Genomic DNA, 20252 nt, shown 5'->3' with positions numbered 1-20252 from the left:
TCAAGCAGAGGTTGGGCTGAACAATAACCATCATAATATAATTTATATTGAAAGTGCTTTAGAAACATTATGTTCCTCTTTATATTTTTGATATAAATTATCAAAGATTTTGTTTAATTTAGCATAATGTGTGTTTTAAAAGATATATGTCCTTGATTCAATAATCAAAATATTAAAAAGGCATACAATAAAATATCTCCCTGTTTTCTGTTCCTCATCTACCCAGTTTCTTTGCCCATACACAACCATGATTACCAGTTTATGTATCCTTCAAAAGTGTTCTATTCTGGCACAGTAAATGCATACATGAATTCTTATTTTTCCTTTTTATACACAAATGGTAACCACATTGTGACCATTATTCTGCATCTCAATGTTTTCATATAACAATACTCCTCAATACTCAATTTCTCAGTATTTTTCCACATCAGTACATATGGATTCTTCGTAGCTATGTTGTATCCACTGTACAAATGTACCTTTGTTACTTTACCCAGTCCCCTATAAACAGACTTTTAGGTTGTTTCAATATTTTATTAGAAGCAATGCTACAGTGAATAGCCTTATACCTGTTATTTCACGTAAGTGGTATCTGTACGACAATTCCTAGAAATACATCTATTGAATCAAAGCACACGTGTATTTACAAATGTGGTATGTATAATGCCAAATGCCCTCCAAAGAGGACAGAACAATTGATAATGGCACCACCCACATATAACAGTGACTGTTTCACAAGGTCACTATCAATAACTTTTTGATCTTTGCTATACTGCTAAGTGAAAATGTATACCTTACCACAGCTTTACTTTGCATTATTATTATGAATGAGGTTAAACATCTTTCCAAATGTTTCAGAATAATTTGTATTGCGTACTCTGTAAATGATCTTTGCATGTCCTTAGCTTTCATTTCTCATCAGTTATTCATCTTATTCTTTCAGTATGAAGGACCTCTTTATATATCAGGGAAATTACACCCATGAGTTGCAAGTATTTTTCTGTAGGTGATTGTTTTTCTTTTAAATTTGCCTATCGTGGCTTTGGCCATTCATAAATATTTATCTTTCAATTATTGAAGTTTAAGATTTGTTTAGTTGAATGTAATATCTTTCTCATTTATGGCTTCTAGATTTTATAACATAGTAACTAGTCTTTCCATAGTCAGATATTAGAGTTTCTTTTAATATTTGTATGATTTTTTTATATATTTAATTCATTGATGGGATGAGAGTTGTGGATTCAGCTGTAATTTTTTGAGATGGCTTAGAACAGATAAAGAAACTGTTTCTTTCTAAAAAAAAAAATTACCTACTTTTTTTTTCTCAAACGTAGCAGATGGTAAATGGGGGCTGGGGGAGTCTATTATAATAGGAACGGAAAGGTAGTACTCTGAAATTTTTAAGTTAAGTTTTAAAATTAGCTTTTCTACTAAGCAAGTAGCAGAAGTATTACCTTAATGGATCCCCAAATAAACATGCTGCAAATAAATCACAGAACCGTTCCATTTCTCCCTCATTCCCTACTATGAAGGAAATTTAGTTTGTGGTGTTGGTAGTGCATTTCTTATTACCCAAAAGACCAACTGTAAATTCAGTTCTTAACTAACGGCCATTATCAATTGACTGGCTTGACAAAAGACACCATTATTCAATAGATAAATAAACTTTCCAAACACACACACACACACACACATAATTCAGGGAGAAGGAAATGTTTATTTTTCATTAATCTTTTGACTACAGCCACCATAATTCTGCAGGTTTAGTTTAGTAGCAAACTTGACTAATAACATTTCCAGTTCACAATTTCAAGGCTAAGGTTCCGATTAAGGTAAAACGGTTATCAATGTAATATAAAAGATGTTTTTAAAAGGGCTAAATGCAATCTAACCTCTTAAAGGAAAATATAAATGACCCAGGCGTTAGACTTAGTAACATAAGTACACTTTGGTACTACAGCAGCCAAAGAGAAAGTAAGATCCCAACCAAAGATCAGAAGGAAGCACCGCTATTTTCCCCTACGACACATACTGTGGTCACCGGCATACTAGTGTGAAGAAGGCAGTGTGCTAAGCACTGGCACAGAGGGCAGCTAGGCGTGCTGAAGGGAGGCAGCGAGGCTGTGCCGACACAGAGCAGGGAGCTCTCTCCTGGTGACACGTTAGTCATCTTCTCCGCCACAGAGCCGCAGGAGGGCTTTCTTATAGTCCCCAGACGTGTCACTCTGAAACCGAATGTATTCTGTTAGCCTCCATGACTCACAGAAGCCACAGAAAATTTAAAAACTAACAAGTATCTGGCAACAAATTTGATTTATATGACTTTTCTCCCAAGTGGGTAATCTGTGTGTGTAAGTGACTTTCTCATCAGGAATGTTACACAGGGAGTTTCCTACCACTGTAACTTATGTTCAACTTTCTAATTTTACCCCTTAAAGGCACAGTTCTCTCAGACAGGGAAGTATGTTTTTCCCTCTGGTGACACAAAGAACAGGGAAACCTTCATGACTATACTCAAATCCAGCTTTCTAAACAGACGCTAGTTTCTATCACACAGTATGTATCTGGCTAACGGGGGACGATGCTGGGCTGCCGGGGCGCTCTGGCTTTGCGCTGCTTGTCTTGCACACAGATGTGCACGATAAATTAATGTTTCAAGCTACGTACGAGTGCACAGATAAGCTCTCCAGCCACACCACACACATACTAAATTAAAAGCTGTGCTCAAAAATCCTGCTTTATACATGGCCCACATTAACCTTTATCAAAAAAAAAAAAGAGAAGAACAAAAAAAAAGTCGACTGTAAGCCAAATTTAATTATAGGCCACAGAGTGCCTTGCTTTTAAAAGAACAAAAATGACAATAATATCTACACTCCTTGCTTACTCTAGACCTGGTTGGCTCTTTCCTGAACTATGAACCAACACCAGCGACGAGGTGGTAACAGACAATAAAGAAAGGAAAAATTGATCTGAAATAAAAGAAGAACTAATAAAAACAGCTGGAACTGATAAAAGAACACATTAGTATCATGGGCACTGGGCTGGGTATGTTGAGTTCGCCAAGAGCCTCAGCCACACCAGTGCCAAAGCTTTCACTTGGAAGCCGTCATTGCTACTTCAGGAAACATTATGCTGAGCTTTTTAACTCATAGCTCTCTAATCAAACTTGACACAAGTATTGGATTCTCCCATCCATGTCTTACATGCTCTATATTTTTATTGGTCAGCTTTGGATTTCTAAACATAGTTTTAAAAAACATTCTACTACCTTAATCATGGAATAAAGAGAGGTGGCAAAATTCTTCCGAAACTCCTTCCTAATGTTAAACAGATCAACCTCGCTCCTGGACACGATGACTCTGATGAGGGTGTGATCATCTGTCCCAGCTCCCTTTAAAAAAGAAAAAGAGAGAGAGAGGCACATGGTTTACTTCAAATAGAGCTTCAAACGCCCCTGAGTTGGGGTGAATCAATAAAGTAAAACAATTTAGTAGAACTGAGCGGCATGCTGTAAGAAGAGAAAAATTCCCAAGGTCTATAAAATACAACCAGACATAGAGAAAGATAATAATTAGAAAGAGAAATTGATCAGATAGAAGAGTCAAGATCCATTTACCTTCATAGCATAGTACAGGGTCTCAGCAAGGTAGGCAGGTATACTTCGAATAGATTTCACTAAGAAAATAAATAATCCAATGGTCAGATGCTCTTCTTTTATTACTTAAAAAGAATTTAGTAATCAAAAAATCAAATGCTGCCTCTTGCTTATAGCTCTACTTCTCTAAAAGCATAAAAGTTATAGAGGCTAAAGAGTTGCTTATTTGTAAGCTGACCTGATTTCCTCATTCACCAGGTATTTTATTAGATACTGGCTTGGATATTCCTTGGAGTTCTGAGGTCTGTACAGAAAGGCATGTAGAACAAGGGGCACAGTTTTTTTTCTATGCCCCTTTGTTCTATGGTGTTTTTTGGATACTGCAGTTCTGGCAGCCTGAGTTGTTATCATACAATCTTCTTCATCACCAATAAATTACACAAACATCTTGGAAGTTTTCATTCCTAGACATTCAAGCAAACCCTACAAAATCACTAATCTTTGAAAACTCTTGTACTATCTTCCTGTACTTGCTCCATATTCTTTAATATCCATGATTCACACAGAGTAGCGTGAGCCTATCTATTTCAGTACAAACACCCAGGTAAACTGGTATCAGAAAAGCATATCCTCTCTGAACATGTACATGTCTAAGGCTGCTCAGACTTCAGTCTACTAAGCTTCAGAAAACCTATCATACGGAAATTCCTTAATATACAAAAATAATCTTTGCATCTGGGGTTTTCTTAATTCTCCCTTTTCCTATGCTCAAGAAAAACAGCCACCAGTACCTAAAATGTCATAAATTTTATGTGTATTCCAATTATGAAGGAGCTAAAGTTTTCTAGTGAAAATTCATTAACTATGTACTCAAACAAAAGGCTGGTTTTAGAGATGGCTCATGTACACCTTTGGCTTATTCTCCAGAGGACAGAGAGCACAAAAGCCTGAGCTCAATGCCAAGTACTTGCAACAAACAGCAGACAAAGGCTCACTCTAGACACATATGAAAACTAAAACCCCTGGGAACTCACAAACTCGATTCCCCCTGGATTTGGAGAGTATATAATACTACAATCAGAATACAATACTGCACAGAGACTCAGTTCTCCAATTTTTCCAGATTATTCTGAAACTTTAAATTATTTAGTCTGAAAAAAACCATCATCACATAGTCTATTAAATCCAAGATACTCTTTTCTAAACCAAATGACAATTTCTCAGTTTGCCTCAAAGCTGTGAGGACAACATTTAAAAGATTTCTAAAATTCCACAGGAATCAGAAATAACATTTACAAGTCTCTGAGAAATGTCCTCAACATTTCAGGTTCATAATGAAATAGTAATGTGTTTAATGCATCTTCAAAATGATTTTTAAATAACTCTTTCAGTATTTCCACAGGATTGGATGAACTAACCAGCTAATGATGTATTTCCAACAAGAAAACAAACTTTTGCATTGGAAATTTAGGAGTTTGCTTCACCCAAATATCATGTCAAGCTCTTCCTTTCATAACTAGGTGGTTATTTTCAGATACAGTCTCAACTGAATGAAATATGTTAGCTCTTATCACCATAAATAGTACATACACCGTAAAATTACCTACCAACAGCAAGAAGTAGTTGCTCCAAATTGCCAGAAGTCTCCCGGTCAATGGTTTCCTCAATTTGAAATCCTGATATAGTCATGTATTTGTCAAACACTAGAAAAAATGAAAATGATTTCTCAGTCACATAAGGATCACTCTCTCCAGAAAGGAGATATTTTTAATTTGACCAAGTATTGTCCCACTGAACACAAATCTCCCCTTCTTCCTTGCTGGCAGACCCTTGCACTCAGAGCTTCGATGTGCCAAGCCCTGAACAATGGATCACAAAGTGTTCCCTGTTCACTGACTCCCCAGCTCCCGTTACTAATCAATGAGACCTACAGGTAAATCTATTGGAGGGGATTCTGAGAAATCTTTCTCTTTCCTTATAAAAAGTGGTAAGATATGACTAGTTTACCCCTTTCTTTTCTTCCTGCTGTGGAAATGGTTATGTCTCGAGCTACTGCAGCTATCTTGTGATACCAAGAGAATGAGCATGAGGAAGAAAACCAAAACACAAATGACAGTGGAGCAAAAAAAAAGGAAAAATCTCAGGTCCTCCCAAATCAACCATGGAATCCTATCGACAGAAATAAAGCCCAATTCTTAAAGCCACTATTAGAGTTTTCTGTCACTTGCCACTAAACTCATTCCCAACTGATACCATAAGTACTGATGAATATCCAGAGCTCACGTCTTGGGTACCAACATCTAGGAGGAAACACTCGTAGTGAGTCACTACTCAGTGATTTGTAACTGTGAGAGTAAGAATTTAGAGGCCTGACCTCCCTTGCTTTAGTGAAGGGCGGACTAAGGATCTCTAGCTTGTAAAAGCTACAATAGCAGCAGAGACCTATGAGATTTCTCCAGGTCACTAAAAGGAAGAAATACAAAACCTGATTCACTCAGTAAGTACCTGCTCTGCAACAGGTGTTCCGGCATACTGGCTCATGCACTTTCAAAATTTACCAAAATATCTGCTCTATACAGATTTTTTTTTTCACTCACCCCTTCTCAAATGAGACACACTTCGTGTTCCAAAGATGGTGATAAACTTTTCTTCATCTGTCCCCCATTTAAGTTCTCCAGCCTGAAACAGAGCCTACGAAAATTTCAAGCACAATTGATAAATTGTTCCTCCATCTCATTTCCAAGTTCTTAATCATACTTGTTTTTTGCTCCCTGTATATTAATTCACCTGACTCATCATCTTAGAGTTTTCATTTCTAATGTTTCCTGCTCTGAAACTCGGCTCACTGAGTTTGGATCTGCTTTGGAGCTCATTACCAACTGTGCCACAGAAGATTCACGGTCAAAGCAATATAAAGCACAGCCATGGTGCAGGTTAAGTGCTCCCAAAACGTCCACCATAACTTTCAATCTTTAGGAGCAATCGTAGGGGCTGGGGAAAAGTGCTGATTATCTCGCTGTTGATACATCCATTTATAGACTGAGAAAGAATTTAGGAGTTAAATTGTCTGTGTTTTCTGTTTTCCTTGTTCTATAGCAGTTCAATAGCACATGATTAAAACTAAACTCCGTATTTCTTCTTTATAACTGAGATTTAACCAAGGCTAGCTATAAAACATTTTCTTACTTCCGAAGATCACAATACATTTTTAAAAGGTTGTGAGTGTTGCAGTGCCTGGTACTTAATAAATACTTGCTGAACAGTTTGTGTGCCCGTGTTTCCTTTCTGACATGGACAAGAATATATGCTTTCCAGTGTTCAGAGGGCTGCTTAAAAAATAACCTTATATACAAACATCATTAAATCTGAATCCGCTTATTGAGATGTGAATAATTTATTAAAACCCAAGGAATACGATGACTATACTCCCTTTTAGTCATTCAAGTTAAGTATACCTATTAAACCAAGATGAATGCAATTTGCCAAGGCTGCCACTTGGAACTGGCCCTACGCCCACAAGTGGCAATTCAAATAAGGATAGGAGGTGATGGTAACATGTGTTTGGATGTAGAAGTTTTGATCATAGTATGTTTAGGAATGTAGATTATGGTGGTATAGAATTTTTTTTATTATATTTCCAGAGAATCAAAAAATGTGACTCACATATCTTTATAGTTTTAAAATATTATTTTAATGATAAAAATAAATATCAATTCTGATTATGCTGATATAGATCTTTCTTAAAATAACTTTTTACTCTAATTACAAAAATAACACATGCTGAGAAATTTTGTAAAACAGAGAAAAAACACAAGAAAACAAAATTTACTATTAATACCAACATCCTAAAGATGTTGGTTAACATCCTGAGGGTGCTGGTTTCTACTTCTAGCATGTTTTCTACATATACATTAATAGCTAAAAAGGGGAGATGCTTATCCTGTAGAATATTGCAGGCATTGCTGATGCATGCATTTCTTAACAACTCTTCCATATTTCTAGGAATTTTCTCTAGTAGGTATAGCAGTTAAACCTGTTATATAAGAATAAAAATTGGTTAAATGTCAGCTATTTTTTACTATAATCTCTTCATTTTCTTGGAAGAAGTATGTTTAGGATCAGTATCTTTTCTAAAACTAATATTAAGTAGATTACATGCAATAATAATAATGGCAATGGCATATAAAACAATGATATTTAACAGTTTCATCTTGTTTTAATCTAAGTATCCTTTCTTCTAAATGTGGACACCCAATATCCAAGGAGCTGCGCTGGATGAGGAGCCCTCACACCTCCCACCTCTCCCTTCAGCTTCACAGCGCAGCCTGAGCACACTTTGATAACCCTTGGTTCAGTGCAAAGGACAGAGGCTGTGGAGTTAAAGAAGACCTGGTCTTTGTCCTTGTCTGCAAGATCTCGTATGAACTACTTAACCTCCTCTCAAGCCTCAGTGTCCTCACATGCAGAGCAGGAATGGTGTTTCTGGAGATTATGCAATTTACAGAATGCACCGAACTGGGTCAGGTAATCAGCAGCAGTACCCAATTAACATTGATTCCCTTCTCCTCCCAGCTTCTTCCCCTAAGAGCTCATCTCTCCCTCCAGAGAAAGCATAAAACAAGGATTGGGTGGGGAAGAAGATCAGTTTTAATGCATTAAAAATATTAAATCAGTTAACACATAAAGTAAATCAGTTTAACATATTAAAAATGTTAAAAAGTAAAGTGGATTATCTACAAAATTCAATTCCTAAGTGAGTGACTCACCACTGCTTACCAAACCCCTCAAACAGCAGAAATCCTCTTAGTGTGAGGGATCAGGAGGGAAACTAAACAGCTTATGAAAGGGCCCTTCAGCTGTGTTCAGCTGTGCTGAGCTCAGCTCACTCTCAGTTAAGAAATCTTAAATTCTCATTAGTGGTTATCAGTCCAGCTGTCCTTGCTACAAGGTATAAATGGGTATGCTCCTTTTTATAATGCTCAAAGAATAATTGTTTTCAACAAGTTGAATTAATAATAATACACTTTAAAGAATCAAAAGCTAATAGCCAGTAACATGTTCTGTGTTGCTCCTGGTCACAGGAAGGGTAAGGAAAGCTTGAATTCCATTCAAGGGACATTTTACAGTAACTCCATAAAGCAGTTTCTACATGTACCAAGTTTCACTTTCAGGGTTCTGAATGGCCATATCAGCTGCATGACAGGTAAGTGACACCTCAGTACTCAAAGTACTGAGGATGCAGCATCAGCACCCCCTGAGAACGTGTTAGAAGTGCAGACTCCCAGGCCCACCCAGACCTACAGACTCGGAATCTGCAGTTTAACAAGGTCCCCAGGAGGTTTACATGCCCAGGAAAGTTTGAGAAGCAGCTATCCGGTGAGTGCTCTGAGAAATCAATGAAAGTAAGATTAAAATGGACTGTTTTCCCTCAGGAACCTCATACTGCAGCACACGCTCATTCCATCACCGACTGTGTTGGGATATCTGCCCACTGCTCGCTAATGCAGGCCTCACTGTGGTTACCTAAGACCATTAGAGTTGGCTTCTTACCCCATGACTGTTGAAAAGCTTCCAAAACTCCTACTCTTGGGACTACAATTGTGAGAATCAGCACTGGTTTCTACCAAAGCCCACAGATAACACTTGGAAAGCAATTAGGTCTTTCAATACCGAACAAAGCCCCTAACCCTTGGGGGTACAACTTTGTAGGGCTGCTCTAGCCCTTGCCCTGTAAGAAGATGGAGTTAAGCTACATTTGTGCTTCCAAGCTCTACATAATAAAGCCTTGATGTGACAGAGAAACAAGAAGGAGGAGCTAATATTCAAGAACACTGAGACTATCATTCAGTGAAAGAGAAAGGGCTTTGGAGTCAGATAGGCCTGGTTGGGAATCCCAGCTCCATTGCTCTTCAGTGGGGGCCATGGGCTTCTTTCCTTATCTATAAAAGGGAAACTGCCCCTTCTACTTTAGAGTCATGCACAAATTCATTCATCAGTTATTTACTGAGTGCCTACTCTATGGTAGGAGCTGAGCATACAACTGAACTGAGAGCCTAGAGTGCCCTAGGAAGGCAGTCACGGAAGCACCCAGCTTCAATCCGAGGTGGCCAGGACTGTGACAGGAGGCCAGGGGTGCTGTGGTTTTCCTTGTGACAGGCACCTGACTCACACTTGGGGGCTTCAACCAGGGATGCATGAAAAGTATCTAAGCTGAGGACCAACCCCTGAAGAGGAACCAGTCAGTGGATGGGGGGAGGGAGGGGCCAGAGGACAAAGAGCACATGTGAGAGAGCATGCAAGGCACAGATAAGGGCTCAGAAACCACTTCAGGGGCCTGGACTTTATCCTGGAGACAGTGGAACGACTGAGGGTTTTAAGGCTCTGATCAGGAACGTGACACAATAGGCTTGCATTTTATAAGGGACAGTGAGGCAAGAGTCAACTACTGCACTGAGAGCTCTCAGTAAACATTCATTCCTTTCATTTTTCTCTCTCCAGCTAGGCAGAGATGACAGCATTCAAACCCATGATGAAATCAACCAACCCAAAAGAATAAGATGCTCTCCTCTTTCCTATTAGCAAAATCAGATCACAAATCCAGTCAACTGGAGATGTGATTTTGGTTTTCCTTTTTTCAATGGTGTATGACTAACATCCAAGAATCATATATTCTCTTAATTTAAAACAAGCAACCAGAAAGAAAGAACCCAAGTAATTCCTTTATTGACAATTCTCAGTTTTCAATGCTCATGTTTCAAATTTCCTAGCACTTATTTCCTACATTTGACTCCTTTATAAACCATGCTGAGACTACATTGGGATTGAAAAATCCCTGAAGTGCAAATTTTCATTCGGGAGTCACTAAAAGGCATCTGACAAAAGACCAATCCTATTTAGAATTCTGTCAAAGGAAATGTAGAGAAACATCCTCATACTAAAATAACTTGTCATCTCTTATGCAATAAAACCCCACTTACCAGCAAATACTTTATTCTTCCTTCTTTATCCTCTCCAGCTAAAAGACCCACTGCATAATTGGCAGTGGAATTAATAACACCTGTTTTTTTGTAAAGTTCTCTATTTTGTGAATGTTCCACGATCAACAAAAAAAAATATATCTAGGTGGAATTCACTACATAATTTATTTTACTTCATTTTAGCTTTGGGATAAAATAAATATTTTGCTGACCAGATCAGAATAAGAGCAATTTACTTAAGTAGGTCTTATGCTTTGTAAAGAACCCATATATAAGATTATTTCTGGAGGCCAGCATAGCATACATTGTGCTTTTTCATTACCATGAGTTCTTTTTTCATTTCTATAGTTTAATAAAGTCATCACACATTAGGCCTCACTCACCTGGGCATCTTGTTCAACTTGAGCCTCATCAATTCCAGCATCAGGGTCTCTATTTGCCTGTAAGAGATAATACAGCACATTATTGAATTATAAAGCATTTTCATTCAAAAGGAAAGACGGTTCCACCTGACGTTTATGCACATAAAGCTCTCTCTCTAGGAATAATATGCTTTTATTAAGATCATCCTACAATATGTCACATACCACACAGCACTATTCAAAACCTATCTGACCCTCCTGATTTTAAATGCAATGAAAGAAAGAGGATACTACTATCAAAAAAAAAATCTATGAGTGAGTGAGTAAGAGTTTAGGCCAGATATTCCAAAAAACAAACAAGCACTGGCAACATACAGCCAGAATCATCCAAGTCGGAATCAACAAGTACCAGAAATTATTAAAAGAATTTTAAGTGACCGTACTTAACTAGACTCAGGCCGGTCCCACCTCAGACTGTTGAATCAAGCTGTAATTAATCTCCACCCAATACCTGAAGGAGAACCACCAACATCCTCTGGTAGTACCCTGAAGTATCCCCCACCACGTCATCTTCCAGGCTTGAGCCATATTCTGTAACAGAACAATTTCATATTTATTTACATCTTCTTTCAACTAGAAAAAAAAATCCTGCCCCACAAATCAAATGGAAGAGACATAGAAGAAGTACTACATTTGGTTAACATAAATTCTCTCTATTCCATCTCTGAGTGCTCTAAAGACCAAAGGTAAACGCTTTAAGTGAGTGATTAGACAAAAATGAATTAAAGGCTCCCAGAAGTACTCAATTCCAGCCTAAATCATGACTCAGCCATTTAGAAATTCTATCAATGTAATTATTAATTTTTAGACATATGATGGTACTGGAATGCACCCTAAACACAGTGAATCGTAAGTTTAAACTCTGTTTTGCTCTCTTTCAAATCTTTTACATGATGAGTTTCCAAACATCTTCCATGCTTTAACATTCTGAGTTTTCTCTCTTTGGGCCATGGCCACTCCTTCCCTTAATAAAATATTTTTTCTCTGCAGAAACAAAGTTAACTCTGAGAGACAGCAATCGTATTTTACAGTATGCCCCCTCCCACCTCTATGTCCAGCTGTTCAACGTAAGGTCACAGGCAAGGGGAGAACTGGGACCTACACGAGTCTACAAATCCTTTTCACTAATTCTCAGACGGCTGCTATTAAAGGCACGGAGGTACTACTCTAAGATATTTAAATATTTAATCATCATTTGAAAGCGAGTAAACTTTAAAAGCCTGAAACTTCTATTTTAAAAGGCCCAGAAAAGTTACATGTTTATTTCAACCAGTTATGCAAATACAAAACCATGCAGGACTCTTTGATTCCTTCTTCTACTCCAACACTTAAGTAGATACTTAACCATCAAATCCTATCAAATGTTTTCTCCTCTCCCCAATTTATCTTCCTCACACCTCCCACCAACCCACGTTGGGCCATAATTACTAAATACCTAGGTTACCTCCCACACACATAGCTTCCTAATCAGCCTCTTGATTGAAATCTCCTTCTTCCTTCAATTGTTCCTTCAACATTCCACTGCCTATTCAGGAATTTACAGTGCCCTTGAATCAAATCCAAATTCCTAATGCAGTCCATGCAAAACCATCTACAACCCAGCCTGACCTCGCATGTTCACTTTACCTTCCATTATAGACACGCACGTGCCCTCCACGAGGGTCAGGCTCTCTCCGTTCCCTGACCATACTGTCTGCAGTCCAGGTTCCATGATGTTGAAGACACGGCACCTGAACCAAAAATGCTTTTTCTACTTCCCCAAAAGCCACCTAGTCTTTTTCTTTCCCAGCTTTATTGAGTTATGATGGACAGATAAAAACTGTATATATTTAAGGTGTACAACATGATGTTTTGATATACATATACGTTGTGAAATAATTATCCCAATCACGCTCACTAGAGTATCCATCACCTCACATAGTTTTTGTTTTTGTGGTGAGAATATTTAAGATACTCTCTTAGCAAATTTCAAGTGTTCAATATAATACTATTAATATAGTCACCATGCTATACATCAGATCTCCAGACCTTACTCATCCTGCCTGACGCAAACTTTGTACCCTTTGACCAACATCTCCCCATTCCTTTCCGCCTTCCGCCCTACCCGACCCCAGTCCCTGACAACCACCTTTTTGCTTTCTGTTTCTACGAGTTCTGCTTGATTAGATTCCTCACATAAGTGATATTTGCAGTATTTGTCTCCCTGCATCTGGCTTATTTTGCTTAGCATAATGTCCTCCAGGTTCATCTATGTTGTCACAAATGACGGGATTTTCCTCATTAAGGCTAACATTCCATTTTGTGTGTGTGTGTGCGTATACACCATTTTTTTTTACACATTTCCTCTGTCAACAGACATTTAGTAAACCCATCTAGTCTTGCAACTCTGCTGAGTGTGTGATTTGCACCATGAAGTCTCCCTAACATCCAAAGCTAAGATGACCTCTCCCCTCTCAATGCATTCCTGCGTTAAACATTTTTGGTATTTGACTTTAGTTTGAATCTTACCATCCTTTAACTATTGCAGTTGTTGTAAGTCATGTCACCCCTAAACAGACTCATGCAAACTCCTGGAGGACAGGAGCCGTGTTGTGCACACCCTTTGTGTCAGTACACCGCTGGACACACGCCAATGCTCGATAACACAGCTGAGTGGGACAAACCACACATGGCTGTCACTCCCTTCCAGCACTCCATATGTCATCGAGTAGCAAAAACACTCACTCCTCGATCAACATCCCCAGAAAGAGATTGCTGAATATTACATCAAATAAAAGTCAAAGTTAAGATACAGGTATCTCCTCTGCCCCGTTGAGACCTATCTGCCAAAAAGAGCAGCAGGAAAGAGAGATTCAACATTTCAGAAAGGTAATTATTTAGTGGCTTGAAATATCATACTGTTCTGACCTGCTGGGTTAGCAAAGCCATTTCTAAGATTAACAAACCAGTGCCAAGAAACAGACCCATTTCCCTAGCTAAAGGCACGAGGCTTGCAGTCTGCTGATTGAGCGGACAAACCGGATGGTCTGATCCTCCTCAGTCAAGTAGGAGGAAAGAGTCTGCAACAAGAAATCTGACAAGAAAACAACTCTCTACCTAATTTTCTATTTCATTGTCTTGACTCCATTCACAGGATATACTTCAGATTGAAATACCTTTTTTTGAATTGCCTTTTTTTTTCATGAAAAAGGCACACCAAAAAAATCAAAATGCAGAGTGTTTTATTCAAGCATTGCTATTAGCTAAAACAACATACACTTACGCAAATGTTTTTATCAACTCTGATTTGGAAAAAGGTTTAGGTTTCTTTTCTGAGGTTCCAAAACTGCTTTTTAGGTAACTCTTAATTTCTACTAGGATAAAACTGAATTTTTTTTAAAGGAAGAAAAACCACTTATACCTTAGTTAATGTAAAAGTAAGACAACCTGTATATCCCTAGATGCACTGCAAATCTTATAAAAAGTAAACCCCATCTTCACCAGCAGCTTCTTATAAACCACTAAAACAGTTACAGGTAAAAAGGCAATCTTTTCCTTATTAAAGGAGAAAAACGGCTTGAACTGTGGCTTATTCATCCATCCAATAATCATGTATTGCCTGCCTCCCATGCCCACAAAGGACTGCACTCACATCAGAGAAATGAAAGAAGTGACAATGGAGATGAAGGAGAAACATAACCTGAAACATTTACCTTCTTCATAGACTTGTTTTATGGCTCTTAGTTCTTCAGGTGTCCTTGAAGCAATAATTTCCGTCAGGACTTTTTCATTGGTCCCAGCTCCCTGTTGGGAGATTTATTTTTAATACAGAAAACATGTCAGTAAAATTAAAAAGAATGTTATTTTCCTAGTATAGATGTTACCCAAGTTGCATAATTATATAAATATTACCCAATATAACATGGACTTCTATATATATGAGTTCTATTACTCACAGAAATAAGAAATTTGAAATTAATTTTCTCTCCAAAGACAACTTTATTCTTTTTTGTTTACAAAAACACAATATTTATTGTATGTATGTATGTATATATATAACCAGTTACATAAATTTGTAATTTGTAATTTGACCAGTTAATTCTAGTCTGAAAGTAAAACATTTTAATGAAACATAAAATGATTTTTAAAAAGCTGAAACAGTAAAAATGAAAAATTTACATAAATTTACATGCAGCACTGATACTTAAGCAATCTATACCTCAAAACATAAACCCTTTCCCCCAAGTTCTCTGTGGAGTCATAGGGAAATTGTGCTTCAAAGGTAACAATAAATATAGCATTGCTTAGTTATTAGGAATTGGGTACAAAGAAATTGGGACTTGCTTTCTGGATTTTTGAAAAATAATTTTAGTTGGTTTTCCTTTTTCTGCTTATAAAAATTGTATCTATACACTGCTAAATTAGAAGATGCAACAATACAACTGAACTTAATTTTAAAAATATGTATATATATACTTTTCTTTATATTTCTGTTTCTTTACCAAAAATCAAACACTGAAAAGCCTAGGTTCATCCTCTGGCAGAATTTCAGCTGCTGCTAACATTTCAGAAGCACTCTGCAAAAAAGCACTTTTCTCAGTAACCTCAGATTTTGTTTATTCCAAAGAATCACTGTAGGAAAATGAAGAGACTAAGCATAATCTAGCTCCTATCTGGATGAACCTTCTCCTCCCTACACTCCATAAGTAAGAATCACTGAGCTACATTATCTCTTTGTTGTTAAATCTCAATCTGCCCATTCAAAATCTAACTGCTAACCACTGAACTTCTTCCTGTCTCCTAAGTCTAAACAAATGTTTCAATGCAGTCATACTTATACAATATTCCAAACACCAGTCAAGGGAACACTCATTCAGTTTTTGCTTCAACTGAAATTATAATAAGTTTACCAACTACTTCATTTTAGTGTTTAGAAGTACAGGAAAGATTTTGTGACAAAAAAAGAAAAAACAAATATAAAAAGAAAAAATAAAATTAGACATGAGGATTTTGTGACCAAAACAGAAATAAGTAAATATAAAAAGAAGTATAGGAAAGAAGGAAAGGGTAGTAGAAAATCCTTATCTTGAAAATTCTCCCTGAAGCTTTACTTTTTAACCTAAAATGATAAGCAATACTATTGTTCCCCAAGCAACTTGCTATTTAAAAAGATAAAATATCTCATCTGTAATATTTTCTAAACACTTCTAAAAATTAGGAGACAGGCATGAAAATAAAATATAAAAATATGAAAAATTTAAATAGCCAATTTTACTGAGTTTAAGTATACAAAAAGGCTGAATGCCACACTTGTAATTTTCTCCTTCCTTTACGTCTTATTGCCTCCTACAGCTCTGTCTTCTAAGCAACTCTCACTGAAGTAAGTACAATAAAATTTTTAATACATAACAATTAAGATACAGTAATTACCAAAACAAAATAGTATTATCTAAGACAGGAACATTCCTTTCACTCATCCTTTTACCTTCAGGGCATGCTTCAGCTCATAGGCATCATAAAGCCGAGAGGGTTTCATCAGAGCCACAATTAATTTTTCAAATTTTCCAGTTAGTTCTGATTTCAGGTCATCCAGAAGATCCTAATTCACAGAAAATATAAATTTGTTAACCAGATAGAAATGTTAAGGAGATTCTTCTTAAATATAGATGATAGCCCGCTTGTACTAATGAATTCTTTATGTAGCTGTCTCCAAGTAGAAGGCACATGAGCTAAACAACCCCATAACCTTGAATAATATATTCTACTTTTGACACGTGACCTAAACCTAAGCTAAGGCAAAGCCATCTATGCATCAAGGTATTTATTTTTACAAAATGTTTTTCTTAACTTGAAGAGTTGGAAAAAAATGAATACCTTCAAAAGTAGACTGAAGATATTTTACTTTTAAAATACTATTCAGAGAAACACAGGTATCTTTTTTAAAAATTTCCCCCCAAAAATTACAAATACGTTTTTACAAAGGATAAAATTTAGCTTATCATACCCAAACATGACAATTTTTCTTTTCTCTCAATATCTAATAACATTCTAATACATAACAGATTATGGTCATTATTATGATCCTGACTACTGAGAGACATCTGTTACTATGGGGATATTGTATATGTAATTATAAAAAGAAAGACTACAGGTATTTCCTACCTGTAAGTTTCAGCATATCAGGCAACTATAAATGGTGTTTAGAATACTTTGCTTTTTTGCTTTGCATTTGTTTCTCAATAAAATGACAATACAAGTTTTCAGAATAATAAGACTACATTTTTTATGCATGCACTCATTCATTTAATTAATGAATTTTAAAAATTTTACTTTGAATTATTAATCAAATAAGAGCAATTAAATCAATTAATTAAAAATCTATCAATTTTTTTTTTTCTTGAGACAAAGTCTCACTCTTTTCCCCAGGCTAGAGTGCCATGGCATCAGCCTAGCTCACAGCAACCTCAAACTCCTGGGCTCAAGCAATCCTCCTGCCTCAGCTTCCTGAGTATCTGGGACTACAGGCTTGCTCCACAACACCTGGCTAATTTTTTCTATTTTTAGTAGAGACAGTATCTCACTCTTGCTCAGACTGGTCTCAAACTCCTGACCTCGAGTGATCCTCCCGTCTCGGCCTCCCAGAGTGCTAGGATTACAGGTGTAAGCCCCCGCACCCGGCCAAAATTCCATCAATTAAAGTCACCACAAAATGAACCAAGAGTATAATATAACTGTGCCATAAAAAAACATATTGTAATACACGCTTACATCTAGAAAAAGGATAATAAAACAATCCTGAGTATAGAAGGTAAAAAGAGGAGCAGTTATCATGATGGGATCTTTTGACGCCACTACTGCATCAAGCAGGGAAAAACAATTACGTGAGGATAAGTTGGATGAGCATTGTGGACCAACATCTGATACTTTAGAGGAAAGTTGAAAAGAAAAAAAAAGTAGGGATGTCAGAATCACAAAATAAATGATGCTTGTAAAAAATACTAGCATATTCCAAAGTAGTCTTAAAACTCGTAGCTGCTCTCCCATTCTACCCTGGGATGAAGTGCGGTCTTACCCTGCCAAACAGAGTTTTAAAAGCCGCAGAGATTTCCTGGCGCTGAGCATTGCTTCGGGATGTCAACAGAGTCAGGATGCTCTCCTCATCGGTTCCTGTAAATTTATGGTTAACAATGACAGATCGACTCCCACATGCCCACTCCCTAGCCACCCCTGTACCCAGCTCCCCAGTCACTTTATTTCTTTCCTCTCTCTCTGAGAATATAAAATATGTTTTATTAGTTTCTTAAAAATATAAAATTTACAATATATAAAATGCTAGGGTTCCAACATACACTATGCCCCATTCCCGACATATATTATGAAGTAGGTAGAAAAATGCTCCTGACCTTTGAAAAACTGAGTGCATCTAGTTTTTCATGCAACAAATAGTTACTCAAATGACAACTATACACAAGGCACAATGTGCTGGGTGTTACAGGGGGTTGGGGGAAGAGAAAGATATAAACTCCGGCTTCAAATTACAGACAATTTAGGGTGAAAATATAAAAACATAAATAACTGTGAGCTAAGGCAGAATGTGACAAGTGCCTCAGGAGAGGCCCAGGTGTTAAATGGGGTTCAAACCAGGGGGCTCTCGGCTGATGGGAGGTGGAAGGAAGTTTCAGGGAAAGCTTCACGGAAAAGGTGACACTCAAAACAGTCTTGAAGGACAGAAGGATCGTGAAAGGCAGTGAGGTAAGGAAGGACAGGTTTTTAGTACAAGGGAAAAGCTCAGCAGTGGGAAAACACAGGGCTTTTGTGACTAGCAGATAACCCGGCATGGCTGGATCAGAGTAATAAAGGAACAGGCAGTAAAGGGCGATGAGTCTGAAAAGGTGGGCTGGGATACTACAGAAGGCCTCACAAGGCCAAAAAGCACGTGAACAGTAGTGCAGAAGGAGCCTGAGCATAGGGAGATAGTTACATGTGGAAATTCTCGAGATGAGAGGTTTTTAAATGCCTAAAAAAAGGGGCTGAGGAAAGAGAAGAGAGTCATATATAAGAGAGACTTGCAGAAGGAGAACTGGGTATCTGACTGGGCAGAGGGAACAGAGCTGCAAAGCTGCTCACTCTCAGGGACGGCTGCATCTCCACTCAGGCTGCTACAGCACAGTAATGGTGACAAGCTCAAAAGCACAGGGGCTGAATTTCACTGCCTGTTCAGTTCTAGAGACGGAATATTAGCGATGGTCTATAGTATTATTTATCTTAAGGTACCTTTTGTCCTATAAATTTCAGATCAAAATAGTCTAAAATTTATCTTACTGTAATCAATGATGTTTTGTCTAAAAAAACAAATGGTACATCATTTTAGAACAAAAAGGAGGCTAAACTTACCCAGGCCTTTCATGGCCTTCCGAAGAGTTTCTGCATCAGCCCGCTCATCAAATCCAGGGAAGTCACTCACGGTGCCTTTGGGAACCTAAGACAGGAAACACAGTGGTATTACTCATATCATGACAAATATGAGAAAGCAAACAACACAAACAATAAGCCATTTGCTACATACCACATTTAGTCATTAAACAAATTTACTGTTTGATAAGATTTGTGACCACACTGGAAGTGGGCAGTAGACCATTTACAACGTGGATCAGCAGGACCGATTCAGCGCATGAGCTGCCCTGACCACCGGCAATACCGTTAGTGGGAAGGCTGGCTCCCTCTTCCCTGTGATCAAGCCCCGCCAACACCTCTCGGTTCCCAGAGGGCACTTCCTTGCAGGCTTCCTCCCACTAAGTCTCTCACCACCTCGATCTAGGACACGCTGAACCGGCACTGAACCTTAATATCCGACCCTGAGCACTCACTTCCAAGCAATATTCTTACTACATGTTTTTTCATCGAAGTCCTGTTTCTGTATATTTACTTAGGGATCTTAAGATAACCCAGCAAAGCCTGAAAAGATATTTGGTAGCTCATGTGCCAGAAGAATACAACTCTTTTGAACTTTACAAAGGTGTACTGGAAGACATTCTTGAAGCTTCCTGTTCCACATTATCTCGTATATAGTACTTTTAATAATCAAAATATTTTCATATTTCAAAGGAAGTTTGCAATGTCATTAGATCCTCAGAGTCAGAAGGCTTTACTAATACTGAGCCATAAATTCTTACCTTACGATTAAGGGAGGCTCCAGCATTTACTTTTACCAATAAATGTTACTGAATTCCCCCAAAACTCCTACTAAAGTACCATCTAAAACAGAGAAACAAACAG

The 20252-nt window shown here is 37.6% G+C and overlaps 1 protein-coding gene across 1 annotated transcript in view; it reads right to left on the bottom strand.

The window, feature by feature from the left end:
- Window positions 1-1697: 1697 nt before the first annotated feature.
- ANXA5 (annexin A5) overlaps window positions 1698-20252 on the bottom strand; it is a 28495-nt gene continuing 9940 nt past the window's right edge. The window contains exons 3-13 of the mRNA XM_045552336.1: window positions 19371-19455; window positions 18049-18143; window positions 16462-16575; window positions 14690-14780; window positions 11449-11528; window positions 10959-11015; window positions 6196-6289; window positions 5206-5301; window positions 3620-3678; window positions 3272-3394; window positions 1698-2225 (exon numbers count right to left, since the gene is read on the bottom strand). Coding sequence (XP_045408292.1) covers window positions 2163-2225; window positions 3272-3394; window positions 3620-3678; window positions 5206-5301; window positions 6196-6289; window positions 10959-11015; window positions 11449-11528; window positions 14690-14780; window positions 16462-16575; window positions 18049-18143; window positions 19371-19455 — 957 coding nt within the window. The 3' untranslated portion in view covers window positions 1698-2162. The remainder of the gene's footprint in view (window positions 2226-3271; window positions 3395-3619; window positions 3679-5205; window positions 5302-6195; window positions 6290-10958; window positions 11016-11448; window positions 11529-14689; window positions 14781-16461; window positions 16576-18048; window positions 18144-19370; window positions 19456-20252) is intronic.

Source organism: Lemur catta, chromosome 5 (assembly GCF_020740605.2).
Source record: "Lemur catta isolate mLemCat1 chromosome 5, mLemCat1.pri, whole genome shotgun sequence".
In the NCBI taxonomy this organism is placed as follows: Eukaryota; Metazoa; Chordata; class Mammalia; order Primates; family Lemuridae; genus Lemur; species Lemur catta.
The sequence above is the reverse complement of the archived record's forward strand: the minus strand, read 5'-3'. Positions and strand labels throughout refer to the sequence as shown.